This window comes from Saccopteryx leptura, chromosome 5 (assembly GCF_036850995.1).
Source record: "Saccopteryx leptura isolate mSacLep1 chromosome 5, mSacLep1_pri_phased_curated, whole genome shotgun sequence".
In the NCBI taxonomy this organism is placed as follows: domain Eukaryota; kingdom Metazoa; phylum Chordata; class Mammalia; order Chiroptera; family Emballonuridae; genus Saccopteryx; species Saccopteryx leptura.
The window spans coordinates 45,328,990-45,354,113 of NC_089507.1; the positions used below are offsets into that span (position 1 = coordinate 45,328,990).

The 25,124-nt window shown below is 35.1% G+C and overlaps 1 protein-coding gene across 5 annotated transcripts in view; it reads left to right on the forward strand.

Moving 5' to 3' along the window:
- The window catches only part of ADGRL3 (adhesion G protein-coupled receptor L3), an 838,394-nt gene that overhangs the window by 702,538 nt on the left and 110,732 nt on the right, over positions 1 to 25,124 (forward strand). For all 5 annotated transcript variants that reach the window (XM_066386326.1, XM_066386327.1, XM_066386329.1 and 2 more), the window contains 4 exons: positions 13,629 to 13,812; positions 14,709 to 14,831; positions 21,776 to 21,984; positions 23,033 to 23,209. In XM_066386326.1, coding sequence (XP_066242423.1) covers positions 13,629 to 13,812; positions 14,709 to 14,831; positions 21,776 to 21,984; positions 23,033 to 23,209 — 693 coding nt within the window. The remainder of the gene's footprint in view (positions 1 to 13,628; positions 13,813 to 14,708; positions 14,832 to 21,775; positions 21,985 to 23,032; positions 23,210 to 25,124) is intronic.

Consider the following 25,124-nt stretch of genomic DNA (forward strand, 5'->3'; position numbering starts at 1 on the left):
ACCAAATAATGGAATACTCTTGAGGCACAGGAAGAATGAGATCAATTTTGTATTGATGTAGAAAGATGAGTGTGATATAAAGTCAAAACAAATAAGCAAGCAAAAAATCAACAGATAACAGCATTATTATAGTGATCACATTTGTGTGTGTGTATGTATAAATATTTACAAGTCTGGAGGGAACTACAACAAATTTTCAAACTGATTCTTTTTGGGTGAGGTGAAAGTTGTTCGATAAATAGATTCAGGTTAAGTTATATATTTCTTTAGTTTTTAACTCTTTGTAAGCATTTACTTTTTTTTCTTTTTTACTAAAGATGTTATTTTTGGAACTATTTTAGATTTACAAAAATGTTGACTGAAAAGTATAGAAAATTCTCATATAGCTCCCTATACATACAATTACCTCAATTATTATTATCTTCCATTAGTATTTATATTTATTACAACTGATCAACTAATTTTATTTATTTATCACAAGTACTATTACAGTGTACATTTTTACAGTAAATCAATAATATTGATGGATTATTAAAGTGCATTATTTATTCAGATTTTCTTAGTTATTACCTATGTCTTTTTGTTTGTTTGTTTTATGATCCTATCCAGGATATCACATTATATTGCATATGTACACATAGACGTTCATAACATTACAACTGTCATGTCTCCTTAGGCTACTCTAGGATAAGCTCAGACTTTCCTACAAGCTTATCCCTTTTAATATCAGAAAAGTATACTTTTCTTTAAAAAGTAGTTAACTTCTATACTTTAAAGAAGAGCATAGAAGTAGTCATTGAATCACTCACACATTTCAAGTACTATTCTTGGTACAGCAATTCAGAAATTAAGACAAAAAATCTTTCTGTTTCTTTTTTTTATGTTTGACACAATTTTTTTTTTTTACAGAAACAGAGAGAGAGTCAGAGAGAGGAATAGATAGGGACAGACAGACAGAAACGGAGAGAGATGAGAAGCATTAATCATCAGTTTTTTGTTGTGACACCTTAGTTGTTCATAGATTGCTTTCTCATATGTGCTTGACTGCAGGCCTTAGCAGAGCGAGTAACCCCTTGCTTGAGCCAGTGACCTTGGGTACAAGCTGGTGAGCTTTGCTCAAACCAGATGAGCCCACGCTCAAGCTGGTGACCTCGGAGTCTTGAACCTGGGTCATCTGCATCCCAGTCCGATGCTCTATCCACTGCGCCACCACCTGGTCAGGCAGTTTGACACAATTTTTATTTGCAGAGATTTGCCTTTATGTTTATGATTTTATCTATCATTCTCTCTTCTACTTTAGACCTACCCAGGTCATATTTATCTTTTTTTATTCTTTAATTAATTAACTTAGACAACTAAATTTAATAGTGTGACATTGGTCAATCAGAGTACATAGATTTAGAAAAAACATCTCCACATCAGACAGTCTATTATGCTGTATATCCATCACCCAAAGTGAAATCATCTTCTGTCACCCTATATTTTGTTTCTCTTTAAGCCCCTTCCCTTCCCTCTAAACCCCTCCCTCTACTTTCTTCCCCTCCCCCTGGTAACCATTGCACTTTCATCTATGTCCATGAGTTTCAATTTTGTGTCCCACCTATGTATGGAATTATACAGTTCCATATCTTCTCTGATTTACTTATTTCACTCAGTATAATGTTATCAAGGTCCATCCATGTTGTCAAAAATGATACTATGTCATCATTTCTTATGGCTGAGTAGTATTCCATTGTATATATGTGCCACATCCTCTTTACCCAATCCTCTATTGAAGGGCATTTAGGCTGTTTCCATGTCTTGGCCATGGTGAACAATGCTGTGATGAACATGGGGGTACATGTGTCTTTATGTACCCATGTTTTAAAGTTTTGTGAGTATATACCCAGTACAGGGATTGCTGGGTTGTATGTTAGTTATATTCTTAATTTTTTGAGGAACCACCAAAGTTTCTTCCATAATGGTTGCACTACTTTACATTCCCACCAACAGTGAATGAGAGTTCCTTTTTCTCCACAGCCTCTCCAGCACTTGTTATTACCTGTCTTGTTGATAATAGCTAATATAACAGGTGTGAGGTGGTATCTCATTGTAGTTTTGATTTGCATTTCTCTAATAGCTAGTAAAGATGAGCATTTTTTCATATATCTGTTGGTCATTTATATTTCTTCTTGGGAGAAGTGTCTGTTCATGTCCTTTTCCCATTTTTTTATTGGATTGTTTGCTTGTTTGTTGTTGAGTTTTGTGAGTTCTTTATATATTTTGGATATTAGCCCCTTATCAGAACTGTAGTTTGAAAATATTATCTTCCATTTAGTTGGCTATTTGTTTTGTTGACAGTTTCTTTTGCTGTGCAGAAGCTTCTTAGTTTGATGTATTCTCATTATTTACCTTTGCCTTTACTTCTCTTGCCTTTGGGGTCAAATTCATAAAATGTTCTCTACTGCTAAAGTTTATGAGTTTAGTAACTATGTTTTCTTCTATGTAATTTATTGTTTCAGATCTTATATTGAGGTCTTTGATCCTTTGAATTAATTTTTGTGCAGGAGACAAACTGCAGTCAAGTTTCATTCTTTTTTTTTTTTTTCAAGGACAGAGAGAGAGTCAGAGAGAGGGATAGATAGAGACAGACAGACAGGAATGAAGAGAGATGAGAAGCAGCAATCATCAATTTTTCATTGTGACACCTTAGTTTTTTATTGATTGCTTTCTCATATGTGCCCCGACCGTGGGCCTTCAGCAGACCGAGTAACCCCTTGCTCGAGTCAGTGACCTTAGGTCCAAGCTGGTGAGCTCCTTGCTCAAGCCAGATGAGCCTGTGCTCAAGCTGGCAACCTCTGGGTCTCAAACCTGGGTTCTCCGCATCCCAGTCCTATACTCTATCCTCTGTGCCACCACCTGATCAGGCAAGTTTAATTTTTTTGCACGTGGCTTTCTAATTTTTACAGTACCATTTATAGAAGAGGATTTATTTTTTCCATTGTGTGTTTTTGGCTCCTTTATCAAAGATGATCTGACCATATATATGTGGTTTTATTTCTGGGTTCTCTATTCTGTTCCTCTGGTCTGGGTGTCATTATTTCTGCCAGTAACATGCTGTTTTGATTATTGTGGTTCTGTCATATAGTTTGAGGTCAAGTATTGCAATGCCTCCAGCTTCCTTTTTTTCCTTAGGATTACTTTGGTTATTTGAGGTTTTCTAAGGTTCAGATAAACCTGATGATTTTTTGTTCAATTTTTTCAAAAATGACATTGGAATTCTGATGGAAATTCACTAAGGAAAAAAATGAAAGGACTCATATAAACAAAATGCAAAATGAAAGAGGAGAAATTACCACAGATATCATAGATATACAAAGGATTATTGCAAATACTATGAAAAATTATATGCCACAAAATCAACAATCTAGAACTAAACTCCTAGAACAATAGAATCTTCCTATAGTGAATCACAAAGAAGTAGAAAGCCTAAATAGACTGATAAGCAGGGAGGAAATAGAAACAACTACAAAAAATCTCCCAAAAAATAAAATCTGGGGCCAGATGGCTATACTAATGAATTCTACCAAACATTCAAAGAAGATTAGGTTCTATCCTTCTCAAAGTCTTCCAAAAAATTGAAGAAGAAGCAATACTTCCAAACACATTTTATGAGGCCAAGATAACTCTCATACCAAAATCTGGTAAGGACAACACAAAGAAAGGAAAACTACAGGCCAATATCTCTAATGTATACAGATTCAAAAATCCTAAACAAAATACTAGCAAATTGAATACAACATATCAAAAAATAATTCATCATGATCAAGTGGGATTCATCTCAGAAACACAAGGATGGTTCAACGTATGTAAAATGATTAAGACAATACACCATATCAACAAAACAAAGAACAAAAACCGTATTATCCTATCAATAGATGCAGAAAAGGCATTTGATAAAATATAACATCCTCTTATGTTTAAAACACTCAACAAAATGAGTATAGAAAGAAAATACCTCAACATAATAAAGGCCATTTATAACAAACCTCCAGCTAACATCATACTAAATGGTAAAAAGCTGAAAACTTTTCCTCTAAAATCAGGAACAAGACAAGGCTGCCCACTCTCTCCACTTCTAATCAACATAGTGCTGGAAGTTCTAGCCAGAGCAATAAGGCAAGAGAAAGAAATAAAAGGTATTCACATTGGGAACAAAGAAGTAAATCTTTCACTTTTGCAGATGAGATGATACTGTATATGGAAAATCCCAAATCTCCACAGAAAGTCTATTAGAAATAATAAACCAATACTGTGAGGTCGCAGGATACAAAACTAATATACAAAAGTCCATTGCCTTCCTATATGCCAACAATGAAACATCAGAAAAAGAACTCAAAAAAATAATTCCCTTTGCAGTTGCAACAACAAAAAAAATAAAATACTTAGGAATAAACATATCAAAGAATGTAAAGGATCTATATACTGAAAATTACAAAGTATTATTAAAGGAAATTGAAAAAGACACAATGAAATGGAAAAATATTCCTTGTTCATGGATAGAAAGAAAAAATATAGTTAAAATGGCCACATTACCCAAAGCAATATACAAATTTTATGCAATTTCCATCAAAAGTATTTCTGTTCTTGTAGAGCTCACATCCTAGTTCAGCAGACTGGAGTTTGGGAAGAAAATAGACAGTAAATCAATCAAAATAATAAAACAATATAATGGTAGAAATACTATGCAAAGAAAAAAAGAGTCAGGTGAGTCCAAGTGAACAACTGGTTACAGATTGTATTTTTTAAGGAAGATGGTCTAGCAAGGTGAAAATTAAGATCAGCCATGTGCCTAGCTGGAGGAGTGATTAGAGAGTTCTGAAAATAGAAAAAAAGCCAGTATTCTCAAGTGATCAGTTGAAGGAAAATACAAGGGTAGGAAAACTATGGAAAGGAGTCCAGATTTTGTATGTCATTAAAGAGCTTTAGGGACATGACATTATATTTTCGCAAGATTATTTTGCTTGCAAGCTTAGTTTTTCTCTGATATCCATTCTTATAGCTTCAACTATAACCTTTGTGTAGGTGATTCTCAAAAAAAAACAAAAACAAAAACAAAAAACCCTCTTACATTAATTCTTCTGTTAAACCCTTCTCTCTATTACTGAATAATATAGAAAAATGCAAGTCTGATCATGACTCTATTCAAAAGACTTTTCATTATGCTCTTTTCTCTTAAGAAAAAATTCCTATTTTGGACTTAAGTGTTTGAGAATTTGACTTTTTTTTTTTTTTTTTTTCTGACATCCCACACTTTTAACCATCTCCTCCATTCTTGGATTCTGCGTTCCCAAACCACCTAAGGACTTGCAGCTCGTGTCTCTGCCTTTGTGGTCATAATAGCTTAAATTACTTCTAAATTTGTTCTCCTTTCCAATCCTTTCATCTCGGTCATTTTGACTGAATCTGTAAACACCTACTGTATAAGTATATGCCAGTTATTCTAAGGAAGAATTCTTTGGCTGACTTAGTCTGGATAAATGTCCTCTTACGTGAACTTATAACACCCTCAGTTTTTCTCTCTTTGTAGCAATTATCAAGCTGTATTTTAATATCTCTTCACTTTTCTATCTCTGAGCTTTTGGGAAGAAAGAATGCCACCTGTGTTTCTATATCCTCAAGACATTTTAAATTATACTTAGCACATACAAAGTGACTTCTAAATATTTACCATTTAAATGAAACTCCAGGCTTGTATGTCATTGCTGCTGGTATTTTCATTGTAGTAGAAATACTGAAAACACTTGTTTATACTCACTATTGCCAATCCCTCTCAGTGTCCCTTAATTTACCTCATTAGTATTTTGCCCCCACCACTTTATTGCAACTGCATTTGTTGAGGTCATTTGAGACATTATGCTGCTAAACTAAATAGATGTCAGTCCATCTTATTGGACCAATCAGAAGCATCTGACATAGTTAATCACTCCCTCTTCCTTGATTCACTTTGATCAGGACAATGCATTCTCTTGGTTTTCCTCCAGTTTTGAAGCTTTTTTTCCAGTCTTCTCTGCTTGTTCCTTCTCTTCTCCCAAACCCTTAACGTAAGAGTGCTTTCTGGCTCAGTACTGAATCCTCTTGTTCTCTGTGTACTGTACATCCCCTCCCTTGGTGATCTCACTATTTTAAAAACCACCATTATGCCTGTGACCCTCAAAGATTATCTCCAGCGCAAACCACTCTCCTGAACTCCTAAATTTATATTCCAGCTAACTTCTCAACATCTTCATTTTATTGTCTGACACCTCAAAGTTTCTATGTCCATAACTGAATTCCTAATCCTCACTTGCAAACTAGTTTCATATGCAGTCTTCACCTACTCAACTGACGTGGTTCAATGTCAACCTACTGCTTTCTTTCTGATTTCTCCAAAGGGGGCTTCCTTCAGATTTTAGAACATGCAAAATATGCATGTACTTGGTACTTGGCAATCTTCATTCTGATTGTTCCCTCTGATTGGATTGTCTCCAAATATCTGCATGACTAACTCCCTCAACAACTTTGTCTTCTCCAAATTATCATTTTAACGAGGCCCACCTGGACTATCCTACATAAAATCACAAGTGACCCTCCTCCCAATCCAACCCCTAAACGCTGACTCTCTGGATCTTCCTACCATGCTTTTTTCCCCTTTATTTTACTTGGTACTTGGCTACTACCTATCTGTCTTCTACATTTTAATTTCCTTGGCAGAAAGTTCAGTTCTAGGATCTATTTTTTCTCTGCTTTGTTTAAATTGTATCCCAAGTGTCTAAAGCAATGCTGACACAAATTAAATGCTAAAGAACTATTTATTGAATTTTAAACGTACTACTTCACAGTAAAGATACACAATATTGAATTGATTATCTTCCAAAAGCTGCTTTTCTGTAGTTATTCTATTTTACAACCGTTCTACCTGTTACGCAGAAAAAGAGAAACCTAACATTATTATTATTTAAAGAAAAAGGGTGTTTTAGATGTTTTTATGTTTGAGGGATTTTTTTGTTTTGTTTTGTTTTGTTTGTTTTTTTGTATTTTTCTGAAGCTGGAAACCGGGAGAGACAGTCAGACAGACTCCCGCATGCGCCCAACCGAGATCCACCCGGCATGCCCACCAGGGGGCAATGCTCTGCCCCTCTGGGGCGTCGCTCTGTTGCGACCAGAGCCACTTTAGCGCCTGGGGCAGAGGCCAAGGAGCCATCCCCAGCGCCCGGGCAAACTTTGCTCCAATGGAGCCTCGGCTGCGGGAGGGGAAGAGAGAGACAGAGAGGAAGGAGAGGGGGAGGGGTGGAGAAGCAGATGGGCGTTTCTCCTGTGTGCCCTGGCCGGTAATTGAACCCAGGACTTCTGCACGCCAGGCCGACACTCTACCACTGAGCCAACCAGCCAGGGCCTGTTTGAGTTTATTTTGAAACTGATGGAAACCCTCTTCCCTTGACTTCTATACAACCACACTGTTCTACACAGGAGGGTAGAGGGGAGAGAAATGGTGATGGTCACAGACTTGCCTGGGGGGGTTAACACACAATATCGTGTACAGAGATGTGTTATAGAATTGATTATCTAAGACCTATATAATTGTGTTAAATAGTGTCACACTTAAAAAATAAAGACTCTATCAAAAAGATTAAAACATTAAAAAAATACCCACACTAATCTAGCCACTTTGTTTTTCATCTCAGTTATCAACTATTCTTTCCATATTTTTCTCCCCTATTGTTAGTGTTTCTGGGCCATCAGTTCTCTCTCTACTCAGTTTATTGGGTAATGTCAGAAATATCAATGGCTTTAATGAGCTTACTTAAATTTATGATGCCTAAACTCCCATGTCAGATATTTGAGTAACCTGCAGACTGACGGGGTTAAGAATATGCCACCCCAAAATATGCCATGTTGACTTGACATATTATTTTGAGATGACGGCAATTGAAAAATAGTAGATGGCTTCCCCCTTTCTACCTAAAAAGCAGATCATAAAATTTCCCACATACCAGCAAGAGAAGAGCATTCTTATTCACCAGAGACTGACAGTCAGTGCCAAAATGGATCTTTACAAACAAACACACTAAAATAACTCTTATCTTCCCCTATGTACTTTCAGTCACTTTCCCACAATTTACTGCTGCTAGAAGCTTAAACCTTTATTCTTTATCTTGGCACTGCACAAATTTATCATTCTTTGTTTAAAAAAGAATATAAGCTCTCAGTCTAAATTGCTTCTTCAGATCTTAGGGGGGTTTTGGTTTGTTTGTTAGTTTGTTTTGTTTTTTTCTGGTGAAAGTTCCTGTGTAGACATAAAAATATTAAATAAAATTTTTGTGCTTTTGTCCTGTTAATTTATCTTGTGTCAGCTTAATTCTCAGGCCCAGTCACAATACCTAACAAGGTAGTACAAAGATTTTTTCCTCCTTTGTAAGGTATATATCTAGACCTTCCTAATTGGCACCATTCAAGTACTTTGCATTCAAAATGGGCAACTCTGAATTCATTGTGTTCAGCACCCTCTTCCCACATATGCGCTTACAGTATCTACCTTTTAATGAATTGAAATTTTCTCCTCTTCCGTTATCCTAATTTTAAGTGTCACCTCAGTGCCTATTTTCAAATTCTGTGCACTACACTTTTTTATTTCTCTCACCAAGTGACTTTAATTAACCAACACATCCCTGTATATCTTTGGATTCTCTATTTCTTCCCATCCCCAGAATCAGAATGCATGGATTTGAACCCTGGTTCTGCCTTATGTTACCTAATTGGCCTTCAGAAAGTTACCCCCGGCAAGATAAAGATAATAATCATATCTACCTCATTGCTTTATTGTCAAAATTAAAGGAATTGATGCATAGAAAGCATTCAGATGAGAGTCTGGAATGCACCTAGTGAATATTAACCATTATAACTTTATATCACTCCCCTACTTATATTTTTTCAGTGACTTCTTGTTACCTTTAGGAACAATTGAAAATATCTTACTTAACACCAGTTTACAAGCCTCTTTGAAAACTAGCTTTCACTCAGTAATCTAGCCATTGAACCCTTTGCACTCTTTGCTCTGTCATAAGGAATTTTCAGTTCCTCTGAGTTTCCTGTTCTCTTTCACACCTGTACCTATAAGCACATGTTCTATCCTTTGCTTATCAAGTCAGTGTGGAACTTGAGCTTGAAATTATACTTAACAGAGCCTTTCCAATACAGAGCTTGAACCCCGTGTTTCCACTATTATAAGTCTTGTCGTGTTGAATCTTAATTACTTGTTGAATTTTTTGGTCTCACTATATTGTCATCATTTTGAGGAAGAAAGAATATGTTCCAAATTTTTTCACGGTTCGGACTCGCAAGGCAAAAGACACACCAGATTTTTAATAACCGGGCAGAAGGCTGAAACTCTTATGCAGAATCAGCCCAGAGAAACTGCACCTCTACATATTTATTGAGTTCCAAAAACCATATCTCAGCAGTTAAAACTAGAAAGTTACACAAGCCTTTTTCCCCTTCGTTTCATCCCCAACCCTGCATGTCTACTGTTTCTTTTCATGAACAAGGACACAAGAAGAGTCAGAGTCCCAGAGCTTATCACTCACAAAGGACATCTGGTTCCTGCAGGCATCCCTCCAAGAATCCTGTGTACGTGCATTCAAGTAACCCAGGCCAGTGTCTCTCCATGGCCAACACACTCCAAGATCTCCTGTCCCTAATTAACCCTTGCTCTGCAGGTAACTGCCGTTTATATTGGTGCAGAGTCATCTCCTACAAGAATATATGTTTTTCTTTCAGCATTCCAGTGGAAGGGACTTAGTTAATATTTTTTTAATGAATGTTGAGTTAGCAAGAAGTTGAGTCAAGCTTATAGCTCCATTTAATTCCTGTAGTACAATAAAAATTTATTTGGCAGCATTCAATCATGTTACTCTAAATGAGATTTATAAAATAAGTCAATTAAAGCTTTCTGGAAACAATACATTTTTAAACAACATGAGGTCTCTTGAAGGGGCAGGTGTTTTCTATGAAATTTTAGTTTCATTTTGTTTCATTGTTAAAGGTTCTTATTACTATATTAAGGTCAATTGTGTTATACAGTCTAATTTTAATTAAGACTTGAAAATGCCAACACTTCACTGTAATATAAAAGAGAGTTCAGAGATTAGTAGCTTAATAATATTAAATGACAGCGATTATAAAAAGAACATTATGGTTATTGATCAGATGTGTAAATAACAGTCACTCAACTTGACTTCTATTAAAAAAACTGTAAGTTCAAAACTGTTTTGAGGACCCTTCTAACACTTAACCTTTAAATTTTTTATTTGAGTCAATATTTAAACAAAAGTAATTATATAAATGTGCCCTATTCAGTAATGATTTTAAATTTGTACTGTTGTATTTTATTCTCAACTGATAAACTTCATATCAAGAAGCCAAAAATGAAGAATTAAAGAAAAGTTGTTTTCATTTTTCCAAATTATAACTGAATATAAACTGTATATATAAATATAGTTAGGAAACAGGAAATAAGAGCAGAGGTGACCTGAAAACTTATTTTTCTTTCTCTACATATACTGAAATTTAATCATGAAGAAAAATATTTAAACATAACTGTGTATAAAATATACTAATATGACTAAAACAGTAATATTCAGCAAAATGATTGCAGCATATATTGTTAAAATACATATATTTCATTCAGGAGAACACAGCATAAAAGAAAAATGCGAATGTTAAGAGTAAAATAAAATTTCTAGTCAGTTTTCAAAAGAATGTCAGCAATTTATTCATTTAAATTTATCTACTCATAGGAAATAATTGCTCTTAACTTTTTAATAGTCTGCCTAATGATAAATTGCATATTTACAAGTTTTTGTTTTAACAAAAATACTTTTAAAAAATAATAAACTTATATAGAATTTATTCTCCATTTTGTTATTCTTCTTGGTTTCATAAATCAATGCTCCATTCATCCTTGGATACGTTTTCAGAGGAATTTTTTTAAAACCTAAACATGTATCCTTTGCATACAAATATTTAATGGCTGAACATTTTCTACACACTAAAGCCCACAATTTTATCATACCGAAGATCTTCAAAGATCTGACTTCTACCTCCTGTTTTCCCACTGTACTTATGCTTTAACACTCTTTCCATGAGCCATACATTCTCCTCATCCCAAATCCTATACATTTTCTAACTTTTTTAAAATCATCAACTTGCTTATTATGTCTGTTAGCCTCGGATTCCTCATCATAATCAAGGAAACTTTTATTGTCTAACTTAAATTTGAACACCCTCTTCAGTCAGAAGTTGTTCCTTTCTGTCCTGTATGCTGTGAGTTTATAGCTCGAGTTTGTGCTTTCCTTCTGTCTTGGCCCCTAGACAAATTGAGGGCAGACTCCATATTTTCCTTCTCTTCAGCAAACAATGAATATCCTAAGTCTTTACATATCATACATATTATACATATTTAATAAAACCTCATTGAATTACTTTGAAAGTGAGATTTTGTTACACTTAAACATTTTGAAACATATTGTTATATACATATATATGTATACATATATATGTATATATATTCTGCTTTTCTCTTTGAAGTCTGATTGTCTTCTTAATTTCCTCTAATTCAGGCTGTCTTCCTCCCAAACAATGGTGATATCTGTGCACTTTATTCTCTCATAAGACTTCTTGGGAAACATGGTAAAAAGTTCTAGAATTAGAAGAGGATACTTTCAGGGTTTTTTTTTAATTGTATATAATGTCATTAATAATTTGATAGTAAAAGTAGATTCTCTGTTTAATGGGCATGTATCTCAAGGTGCTAAAATTTACCAGAGAAAAACAGAAATGACAAGATCTCTTCCCTGAAAACATCATGGGCTAGTTGAAAGCCAGACTTTTCTTGAGGGAGAGAGCTAACACAGTCACTCAGGTAAATTAATATATGAAGTATATTAAATAATGATAATGATACAAAGAAAATAAACCATGTAATTGATTTAATAGTGAAATGTTTCTTCTTAAACATACTGGGAATGGAAGACCTCTTTGAGCAGGTGAGCACTTGAGCTGAAACCTGGATGATTTCATGATGACAAGCTTGTCTTTATAGAAACCCAGTGGTGGTAAAGTTATGTATTTTCCCACAAGACAGGCATTCAGTTTGGATCTTTATTTTATTGGTTATAAAGATCTTTCTGAAAAGCAGATCATTTTGTCGTGATCTTTAAATGCTTTTGTCTGGCCCCTGAATCACGTTTTAAACTGACAAATGACAGAGCTAAGCACACCAGGTGAAAATGCCCATTTGTTAGTTTCACGAGAGATTTTTTTTTTTTAACGATGCAAAGTATTCATTTTCCAAGTAGGACTATTCTACATAAAAGTCCAGTGAAATTTACTTTTGGCCAAAACTTGGGATAGTTGGGAAAAATATCAAGAAAAACAACTTTTATCAAAAGGCAAATTAGTTTTTGAAAATGGTGTTAATTACAGCCAAGGTGTTTCATTATGAAGCTGAATTTTTAACAGTTGTTACTTAGTTACTATGAAAACACCAGCCAGAAGAAAACACTGCAGTGTAGTGTCTATTTCTCCAATGTCTCCTAATCCCTCTACCAACTTGTCAATAATGGGAGCCTGTTTTAAAACCTATGTGCTGCCTAAAAAATGCTTGTGTTGGCTGTATATTCAACTTTATCTCATAATCAAAGGGTTCAAGGATGATCACATTCAAACTTCAGATGTATTTTTTCTATTTTGTAATTCTGTATGTTTGAATGAAACCTTAAGAAGATTTTATAGGGAGAACTGTTTTCCTTTGTAACCTAAAGCATAAAGCTAACCACAGGAAATACATGTTACAACTACAGAGATGATTCTTTTGGGTGAGCAATGTGAAATGTGGTGCTTTATCTCTGTGTGTGAGTATACCTACTGCTGATTTTTTTTTTAAGGAAAAATACCTAAGGACCATAAGTAGCAAGTTCCAACTGTTTATTCCCCTCCCCAATAGTAAACAATATAAAGGTTTCTGTCCACACAGAATATTTCCAAAGCTCCTGGGCATATGTCTGCTTTGATATCTTCCCCATTCTGACATTCTACTAGCTGGTTAAGAAAAAAAAAAAAGGTTTCCTCAGGGAGGTCTCAACTTACATGAAACAAATTCCTGTATTGTCCTAGCTGTAGTAATTCCTTTAATTTTTGCTGTATTCAGCATCTAGTTTTAAGATGATGTATAGAAAAAAATTCTTTGTGGGTGATATGATAAAAGTGTTGGTTTAAGTTACTTGCCAACAATTCACCAGCCAAATAATTTTAAGATGTGATTTATAGTCTTATTGAAGCCTTTGCTGTTGAGTCTAAAAAACAAGCTTGGCTATTTTTGTTGTCCTTCAAAACCAAAGAAGATTTTCCTCTTGTCTTACAAAGTCTCAGCTCGGGTTTTACAGAACAAAATAATGTATGCTTCTGCTGCGGCATGTCACAGGGGAGGCTGGGACAATTCTGAACTCATGCACGCCACTGATCCTTGCTTGCTGGGCAGCATATACACCTGGACTTCTGACAGCTCGGTGGGTTCACTAGAGACCTCTGTCATTCTGTTCATCCTCTCGTAGGCCATGGTCGAGACAGTCAATAATCTCCTCCAGCCACAAGCCTTGAATGCGTGGAGAGACCTGACTACAAGTGATCAACTCCGTGCAGCTACCATGTTGCTTGACACTGTGGAGGAAAGTGCTTTTGTGCTGGCTGATAACCTTTTGAAGACTGACATTGTCAGGGAGAACACAGACAATATTCGTAAGTGGCCTTTGTTAGACAGAAGGGTCAGACCTTTGTACAGCAGAAGAGGGAAAAGAAAAACATGTCTGTGGTGGCCTTGATATTATAATGATACTCTATTCTTTTTTCTGTAATTAAGGGAACATTGCCTATTGTTGGCTTAAAAGCGTCCTCATAATTATGTATTTTATCCTCCTTAAGACATTCCAATATTGGATATCTTAGCCTGAGATCACTTATGTGAGGTCTATTTAAATTTTTTTTAGCTTTTAATGTTTATTTACTTATATGTGTGTACTGTACTATTTAAAAATTTATTCTTCTAATACAGGGCTTTTTACTTCAGTTACAATAGGAGTATCTCTGATTATGTACTATAAAGAAATCAGTCATTTAAGTAAGGGATTAAAACAATTTTTGATAATTGTGTTATTGGCTCATAAAGAGTGTAAATCTATTCTTATTGTGTCCAAGAATATAGCTGACTGTTTTATTTCAGAAGATTTGATAAAACTGTTTCAAATTTAATAGATTTAAAGCTAGATTAGTATTGATATGATAGTATAGCTCTAGATTATAAAAGTAATTTTATCTAATTCATAAAACAAAGATAATATTTTGAAAATAAACTGTTGGTGATAAAATATAAGGATTTGAGCTTGAGCTTTAATTTTTTTTTACCTTAACACTAACTGATACATTTGAATTCTTATTTACCTGATTTTATTTGCTTTATTTTGAAAAACTTATGATTGTAAAAGAATGCTTTCTAAATTAAACTTGGAACTACCATAAAGCATGACAAATAGAACATCAGTTCCAGTACAGGTATTTTGATCTCATAACTATTTCAGTGATTTATGAAATTACCTTAGATTTCTCAATAAACCCCGATATATCTTTGTCATTAACAGAGTTGGAAGTTGCAAGACTGAGCACAGAAGGAAACTTAGAAGACTTAAAATTTCCAGAAACCATGGTTCATGGAAGTACCATACAACTTTCTGCAAATACTTTAAAGCAAAATGGCCGAAATGGTAGGTCAGAGTGTATTTGTTAAGCTTGATAGAATTGAACTTGTCACCAATACATTGCTCTTGGCTTAGAGTTAAATGTGTTGAAAGTCTGATGTCCAAATCAGCTCTCTATCTCCTCTTACTCCACTATTCTCATTCTCTGGCTTTTCCTCCTCTTTCTATCTCCTGCACCAACAATATAGCAATCCTAATTTTTGTACAACATTTTCAGGTTTGGAAATTGTTTTGTTAATTTTCAGTTGCAGAAAAATGTCAGGAAGTTAAATATGAGAGAAATTAGTAAACAACCAAATCCAAGTGATCTAACTTTTTTCTTGAAAAGAATAACTGTTTATTGAGTTGTTAGCTTTGTTTCTAAAATTTTTAAATAAAATATTACCTGTAATTTTAAAGTTATATGTTTATTCTTCTCTTTATTCACTTATCTTTGGGTGTTCCTATGCTTTTCTTATATAAAGCATACAGAAAATTTAATGTGAGGAGATGCTTTGGGGTCATGGAACTGCTAAATATAGATCAGTTTAGAGATGGGTTAAATTCACTGAATGTAATTAAAATTACATATATATGTGGGCCTGGCCTATCAACTTAGCGGTAGAGTGTCAGCGTGGCATGTGGGAGTCCCAGGTTTGATTCCCGGTTAGGGCACAGAGAAGTGACCATCTGCTTCTCCAACCCTCTTCCTTCTTTCTCTCTCTCCCCCTCCCACAGCCATGGCTTGAATAGTTCAAGCAAAGTAGGCCCCAGGCACTGAGGTTGGCTCCATGGCCTTGCTTCAGGAGCTTAAATAGCTTGGTTGCTGAGCAACGGAGCAGCAGCCTCAAATGGGCAGAGCATCACCCTGGTAGAAGGCTTGCCAGGTGAATCCTGGCCGCGGTACATGCAGGAGTCTGTCTTTCTGCCTCTCACTTAACAAAATGAGTTAATTAACTAATTAATTAATTACATAAATAAGTAAATACATAAATATATAAATAAGTAATCTCATAGAGAAAGCTTATCTCATCCTTCACTAGTATTAATTTAAAAATATGTGTTTTGCAAAAGAAGTGAGATTCTTAAACCTATTAATGATAGGAAGATGACCTCAAGTTGTAGCAACTAATTCAAAGCTGTTTTATAGTGCAGGGTGAATAGTTGTTTGTTTGTTTTTTGTTGTTGTTTATTTGTTTTGTTTTGTTTTTAAGAGAAACAAATTATATTTGTTGTCAACCAAACAAAATTCTCTGTAAGAGTTTGAAATCTTCTAAGACTGAAGTTATAAATCCTTATTGTGTTGCTCATTTAACAATGTGAATTTTAAGGCAACAATAAAATTTCACATAGAACAAAATCAGGTTTCTATATTAGCTTCCTAACTGGTTCCTTTACTGTCACTTTGCTCCCAAATAGCAGATCCTGTTGAAGAGGTTCTTCCTGAAACATAAATCTTGCCAGTTTCCTTACAGTTATGAATAGAATGAAATCAAATGACTTAACTAGCCTCACTATGCATTACCTGATCTACTTCCTTCTTGACTCATGTGCCCTACTTCACACATGTCTTTAGCATGCACTCTGTGATCCAGACAGACTAGTCTCAAGTCTTTATTTCTGTTGAGATATGATAGACAAATAACAAATAACATTGTGCTGGTTTCAGGTGTGTAGCGTAATGATTCTATATTTGAATATATTGCTAAATGAGCAACACAATAAGTCTAGTTAACATCCTTCACCACAAGCCTTATTGCCCCATGTATAAGATGCACCCTTTTCCAAAAATGTTGGGGTGTAAAGACTGTATGAATCTTATACAGTGGTTGTAGTTCTTTTACTTGCATTTCTCGCTTTTTGGGGGTAGTTTTTATGCTCATTGTTGTCGACAATTTGACAGCAGGAGGAAGAGTGAAGAAACCAACTATAGGAGAAGTTTATACCTGGGTGAAATGATCCTGGGATAATATCAAGATTGAGATCATTGTCAAGTCATTTAAAAAATGTGGCATTTCAAATGCCAGAGATGAAACTGAGGAAGAGGCAATATATGCAGTGATTTGTCATCAGACACAGATGAAGACAAGCTAATGGATGGGAGTTTTGACAATGATGAGGAGTTGTATGAATTTTATGATGAATTAAACTTGAGTTCAATAACTTTATGTAATACATTTTTTTTTCAAATTTCAGGCCCCCAAATTAAGGTGTATCTTATACTTGGGAGCGTCTTATACATGGGGAAATATGGCAGTTACAGTTTTTTTGAGAATTTTAAGATTTATTTTCTTAGCAACTTTCAAAATACAGCATTATTGGCCTGACCTGTGGTGGTGCAGTGGATAAAGCATCGACCTGGAAATGCTGAAGTCGCCGGTTCGAAACCCTGGGCTTGGTTGGTCAAGGCACATATGGGAGTTGATGCTTCCAGCTCCTCCCCCCTTCTCTCTCTCTGTCCTCTGTCTCTCTCCTCTCTAAAAATGAATAAATAAAATAATTTTTTTAAAAAATATAGCATTATTAATGACAATCACCGTATTATGCCTTTTCAGCCCCTTCACCGATTATTTTCTATTCCCTCCCCCACCTCTGGGATCCACCAGTTAGTCTTATGAGTTGTTTTTTTTTCCAAGATTTTGCATATAAGTGAAGTCATACAGTATTTGTCTTTGTTAGCATAATACTCTCAAGATTCAGTCATGTTGTCACAAATGGCAAGATTTCCTTCTTATGGGTGAATAATGTTTTATTGTGTATATACAGGGTTGAGCAAAAGTAGGTTTACTGTTCTTCATATGGAAAAAGACATGCAGGTTATGATTATTATTGTAGCTTTATTAACTCTGTGTTGCATACCCACAACTGTAAAACTACCTTTTACCAGTCCCTGTATATCACATTTTCTTTTTTCTTTTCTTTATTTTTATTAAGTGAGAAGCAGGGAGGCAGAGAAGTAGACTCCCACATTTGTCCTAAACAGCATCTACCTGACAACCCCCATCTGGGGCCAATGCTATGCCCATCTGGGGCTGTTGCTTTGTAACCAAGCTCTTTTAAAACCTGAGACAAGGCCATGGAGCCATCCTCAGTCCCAAGGCCAACTTGCTTGAACCAATCGAGCCATGCCTGTGGGAGGGGAAGAGAGAGAGACAATGGGGAGGAGGAGTGGAGAAGCAGATGGTTACTTCTCCTGTGTGTTCTGACAGGCAATTGAACCCAGGACATCCACACACAGGGGGCCAATGCTTTACCACTGAGTCAGCCTGCCAGAGCTCATATTTTCTTTATCTATTCATCCAACCATGGACACTTAGGTTAGTTCCATGTCTTGGCTCTTATATAATAATGCTTCAGGAAACATAAAGCTCAAGTGCATAGATCTTTTCAAGTCAGTGTTTTTGTTTTTATCAGGTAAATACTCAGAAGTGAAATTGCTGGATAATATGGTAGGTCTGTTTTTAATTTAGAGAGACCTCCATGCTGCTTTCCATAGTGGCCCCACCAATGTCCATGCCTACCAACAACGCACAAGGGTTCTCTACTCTAGTCTTGATTCTGTTCCTTGAACACACCAATAGTGTTCCTGCATCAGTGTTTTGCACTTGTTTTTTCTTTCTTTCTGGGGTGAAGTTTTTACAAGACTTTATATAGAAACTACTTATCATTCACTACTCAGTATAAATCTTACCTCTTTAGGAAGGTTTCCCGTCTCCCTAAAAATAGATCACTTTTTCCATTAGCCATTTTATGGCAGTGCTTCTTTATTGCCTTTTTCACTTACTATTACATAAAATTATATTGTTATTAATATTAATATTATTATTGCCTGCTTATTGTCTGACTCTATCTAGGCAGTAAACTCCATGAGAGCAGGGACCTTTTCTAATTTGGTCACTAATATAACCCTCGTGCCTGGCACATGGATGCACTCACTAAAGAGATATCAAGTAAATATGTGAACTTTCAGAGACAAAGCTAATAAAGATTGATATGTATCTGTATTAGTCTTATTATGTTTAATGCTCACTTATTTTGTCTACCAAATTAATGTAGTGTGTGTGTGTGTGTGTGTGTGTGTGTGTGTGTATAATGTTTAAGCATTAGTTTTGAAGTGGAGAATTAGTAACATTTATATGTGACTAAAGGCACTGGAAAAACAAGGTCACATGGCAACATGACACCATCCCACACGTGGAAATTGGTATGAATTATCAGCCAATTATAAATCAATTAAATAAAAGTTACAGTAAATAAGAAAAATACATAAATGTTCTTAAGTTTATCTTTCTATATATCAGATGTTTATATTAAATCTAGAGGGAAAGAACTAAAATTAAATTTTGTGTTGTAAGAGTCCAAGAAGTATTTCATGAATTACTATTTTGCTCTGTACAAATATGTTGCTCTGTTAACAGACGTGGATTGGAAGTTTAAGAATGTCTCTTTTCTTCATGTAGCTTTTATCACAATTTTTTTTTCTGAATTGTTACAAGGATAAAACATACCTGATAGAAAGACTGAGAGGGCTGGAGAATCAGGCCCCTCAAGACATGCAAAAGCAAAGAGGCTGATATCAGTCTGTACCATTGCACAGTCAGTGCTGTGAGAAGTCACTGCGCCACAAGTGGAGGCTGCTGCTGCACCACCTCCTGCTTCCTTGTGTCACTAAATCCTCATGCAAAGTCTGCGGCTAGTGCATCGGATTTCGTGCACCTAGCTGAGGATTCCAGAGCAGCCGCTTTGCAAAGCGGGCTGGGAAACAAGTATATGTCAATTTTTGTATCTATAAATCCCTTGTAATTTTAGGAATTTCCTAAATGTGGGAGCACGGTTTAGATATTGGATAACCTCTCCCTCCTCAAAAAATATATTAACATTTTTCTGTCTTTATTCCCGCCTGACTTTAAGATTCAAGGGACAAAGACTGTGACTTCCTTATCTTAATAACCGTATTAGTCAAGGCAGTGCCTGTCTCTTGTTGAACCAATATGAATTCTTAATAAAAGGCTTGACTTTTTTTAAGAAATGAAGTATGATTTTTTTTAAAAATGTGAAAGATGATTACTTTCACAGAGGATTATCTGAAAGAGCTTGTCATACGTAAAAAATAAAATGGAAGGATGTATGGAGATAATTACCTTAAAATAATGTAACTGAGTTTTAAGACAGGTACAAATTTTGAATCCTGGTGTTTAGTATTTATTGCTATTGAAATATAATTCACAGCCCTGGCTGGTTTGCTCAGTGGTAGAGTGTTGGCCCAGTGCATGGATATCCCAGGTTCAATTTCCTGTCAGGGCACACAGGAGAAGTGACCATCTGCTTCTCCACCCCTCCTCCTTTTTCTTCTCTCTCTCTCTCTCTCTCTCTCTCTCTCTCTTTTCCCCTTCTGCAGCATAGCTCAGTTTGAGTAAGTTGGCCCCAGATGCTGACGGTGGCTCTATGGCCTGCCTCAGGTGCTAAAATAGCCCAGTTGAGCAATGGAGCAATGACCCCAGATGGGCAGAGCATCACCCAATAGGGGGGGCTTTCCAGGTGGATCTTGGTTGGGGCACATGTGGGAGTCTTTCTCTGCCTCCTTGCTTCTGACTTAATAAAGACAGAGAGAGAGAGAGAGAGAGAGAGAGAGAGAGAGAGAGAGAGAGAATTCACATACCTGAAGTGTTTAGCTTGAATTTGACATTTGACAGTAGTACATATCCCCTGTAATATCTTACAGAATTTTCTGTTACCCAGGAAATTCCCTTGTGCCTCTTTCCATTCTGCTCACCCCCTCTCTCCACCTCATGAAACTACTTTTTTCTTATTACTATTTGTACAGATAACTTTTACCCGTTTTAAGACTTTATATAACTGAAATTATATAGTGTGATCTCTTTCTGTCTGTATTCTCTAAGTATTTTTTGGATTCAATCATGATGACCCATTTGTTGATAGCTTTTTGTTTATTATAGTATGTTCCATTATATGTATATGATATAATTTATTCTATTGATGATAAGCTTTTAAGTTGTTTACAGCTTAGTGATATTATGAATAAGGGTGCTATAAGCATTCTTATACAAGTTTTTATTTTCTTTGTGAATTTAGGTTTTTACTTATTTAGGAAGGGTAGATATATGTTTAACTTTATAAGAAATTGCCAGTGTTTTAAATATTTGAATCATTTTATATTTCCTCCAGTAGTGGCCATGAGTTCTGATTGTTCCAATCCTTATCAACATTAGTATGGACAGTCTTTTTTAGAGACTCTAGTGGATATAAAATGATATCTCAGTGTGGTTTTAATATTTATTTTCTCATTACTAATGATATTGCTAATGTTTCATATGTTTCTTAGCCAATTATATATCATTTTTTTCTAAAATGTATGTTTATGTATTTTGCTATTTTAGTGTGGTATTTATTCTTTTGCTGTTGATTAGCAGAAATGCTTTAAGTATTCATGAGTCATACATATATATATATATGTATATATATATTCTAGTCTGTAGCTTGCCTATTCATTTTCTTAATTCTGTATTTTGATAGATAAAAATTTTCAATTTTGATAAAAAAATTTCTTTACCATTTTTTTCTTTTATGATTAGTGATTTTGAAATTCTAACCAAATCATTTTTGCCTTCCCCAAGATCACAAAAATATTCTATACTTAGTTCTGGAAACTTAATGATTCTGTTTTTATGTCTATGTGTGATCCATCTTGAATTAAGTTTTGAGTATGGAGTGAGATAAGGATTAAGGTTCATTTCTTTTAATACTTATATGCAGTTGTATCGACGTCTTTTGATTTTCCTTTCCTAATAAATGACTTGGAACTTTGTTTAAAATGAATGCTTAAAATTTGTTATGAATATATATTATACCGATTTGATGAAAACCTAACTAAAACTATCTAATTTAAGTAGAATGCACAAAGTAATCAGTATTTCTCCTCGATTTATAATTCACAATTGCATTTGTTTTAGGAGAGATCAGAGTGGCCTTTGTTCTGTATAACAACTTGGGTCCTTATTTGTCCACGGAGAACGCCAGCATGAAGTTGGGAACAGAAGCGATGTCCACCAATCATTCTGTTATTGTCAATTCCCCTGTTATTACAGCAGCAATAAACAAAGAATTCAGTAATAAAGTTTATTTGGCTGATCCTGTGGTGTTTACTGTAAAACATATTAAGGTAAGAAATAGCATATTAAGTTTAATAGCCTAAATATAGTGATCTATATTTGTTATAGGATGAACACAAATTGTATTTGTTTTTTTTTAATTTTCTTATTATTTGATAAATAGCAAGTGAAATCTATAATTTCACAGTGATGTTTTTTTCTGAAATAAGGAAGAAGAATATTTCTTGAATATTAAATGCTTATGATAAAAACATTTATAGATAGATTTATAAATGTTTCTCCATAATTAAAAAGAGCTAGCAATATGTTCAGTAGAACAAGACATGGCTCCACATAGGATGTTACAATTAATTATGTCTTTGTGTGTGGATGTAGTTTGGTATTACACTAAGATTGTATTGTAAATTGAACGTAGAGACCATCCTTTCAGAAGTTCATTGTTTAGAGAAATTGACTTCTTTACTCTGCAATATATTTTACTTTGAAATTAAATGATGTGGCTCTGGCTGATTGGCTCAGTGGCTAGAGCATCGGCCTGGCATATCAGCCTGGGTTCAAATTCCTGGTCACGGCACACAGGAGAAGTGACCATCTGCTTCTCTTCCTCTCCCTCTTCCCCTCCTCTTTCTCTTGCCCTCCCACAGCCAGTGGCCTAATAGGTTTGAGTGTCAGCCTGGGCACTAAGGATAGCTCATTTGCTCCAAGTGCATAAGCTTCAGGCACTAAAATTAGCTTGATTGATTTGAACATTGGTCCCAGACAGGAATTGCTAGGTTGATTCCAATTGGGGCTCATGCCAGTCTGTCTCACTACCTGCCCTCCTCTCTTTTAAAAAAATAAATTAAATGATGTGATTCTGACACATTAATATTAGTATTCTTTAAATATTAATTTCAAAAAAGTAAGGTCACCCCTAATAAATGGGAATAGACTACAGCCAATTTTTTTAGACTTGAATCCGCTAATAGGAAAACACTGGTAGACAGCTCCACAAGAATTATAACAGAGTATGAAGTTGTGTTGATGTAAAGAGAATGTCTACCTAATTTATGTGATCATAAAGTAGTTATTGGTTTTATTGATTTTTTTTCCTGGTAGCAGTCTGAGGAAAATTTCAACCCCAACTGCTCATTTTGGAGCTATTCCAAGCGCACAATGACAGGTTATTGGTCAACTCAAGGCTGCCGGCTTCTGACAACAAATAAGACACATACTACATGCTCTTGTAACCACCTAACCAATTTTGCAGTCCTGATGGCACATGTGGAAGTTAAGGTAAGATAGAAACCATAAAATAAAAATACATACAATCAGAACACTAACTGTAAAATGTCCTAACTCTATGAGTCAATCTCACTTCTCACTTCAGAGTTTTTCTACTTCCACAGTAATTCTATTCGGGGACTCTGTAGTGTTCAACCCATATTCTCATAGATGGTTTGAAGAACTCTTTTTCTTTCTTTCTTTCTTTTTTTTTTTTTTTTTGATTATCACCATAGTTCATAAAATCAAAGTTTACTTATAAAATTTCCCCCTTAGTCTTCCCTGCTTTTATATGGTATGAATAAAGGTCAGACCTCATGAACAGGGCAAGATAGGACCCCAGGACTGAAGCCAGTGTGATGAGAGTAAGAACTGAGATCTGATATGAAGATTATGGAGTAATATGTGGGTTTAAATTCTGTCAAAATAACTCTTGAGAAAGCAGCCATTAAACACAATACACAGTAATGCAAAGAGAAATTCTAACAATTTGTAATAGGTTTTCTTTATTCAAGAAGATACTGTCCTAAAGAAAAATTCATAGAATAGGTAATTTCCAAAGTAAGAAACATCACTAATTTGGTTGCATCGGTCTTTTTCCAGGATGGCTCTGGCTGTCATAGTGGGTGTGAAGAGGATTTAGATTTCGGATATACTTAGGATATAAAAATACAAAGTGCTGATTAACTTGGTTATAGAGATTGATGGATGATATACTAACAAGAAATTATATGCTTGTGAATTCTCATCTCCCTTGTGTCATTAATTATAGAGGAAGTATTACCGTCCAACATATTTTTAAAAGGGAAAACCGTTGCAAAGGTTTTATCACCTGTTGTCATTGATCCAGATAGTTTCATCCAAAATTTTCTTTGACACTGTTGAATTTAAAGATGGTACAAGTATCCCAGGGGGAGACCAAAGAAAGCCCAGTTACACCTTCAGAGTAAATTGCCTTAGCTGTGTCAGCACAGTTCAGATTTTGGTCTACAAACACATTGTGTCAGAGCATTTCAAATTGATCTAACTTAGCAATTTGGCTACACTAACAGGTGTTAGATTTAAACTTGGAATGTGTCTGTATGGCTCTGGGATCCTATTTTTCAGCTTAGGGAATAAATTCAAATAAAAAAAAATAGATCCCATTTGAAGCAACAATATATCATTTTGCTTAGTTCATTGTGTAATGACCTCTACCCAATCTGTTATACAAGAATCCAAACTGTGACCATTATTGTCTGTCAACAAGAGATATAATAAATAAAAATCTATATTCCCCTATAACACTCAGTCACATAGTGTTTATGTCCTGGATTTCTTGTATCATATACTCTTATAATTACTTAAGTCAGCCCCATTTTGATTTCACAACATGATTTTGATACTTGAAAAACAGAAAGCAAGCAGACTGACCATACCTAGAAGTCTGAAATAGAACACAGTAACCAAATCTTCTTAGACTAATGTCTGAAACAGAATGCTAATTTATTCCTGCATAGTGAGAAATACAGTAGCCAGTTGGAACAGTTATTTATGTTTGCAGTTATCACTTTTTAACTCTGCAGGCAAACCTGTAACAGGAACAAAATTATATTGGAGAACTTTGCTTGACAATCTTGGGAAAAGAGCAAGAAGATTTAGCTGAGTAATCCCGAGCTGTTACTGAAAAACTGTGACTTCCTGATGCACAGGTCTTCACACTAGGGCTCTGTCTGTGTACTGAACTGCCCTTATCTGTCATCTGTGTGATCCTTACTGTTCATTCAACACCTACTTCATTCTTTTTTAATATTTTTGGAATACCTGAGTAAGGTATTGATGTTGCCTGCTACACAATAGGTCCTCAATAAACTTAACTTCCCCCTTCCGTCTGAGATATTTCTAGATTCCACATGACAGTGACGCTTCTGACCCTCAATGAACTCAT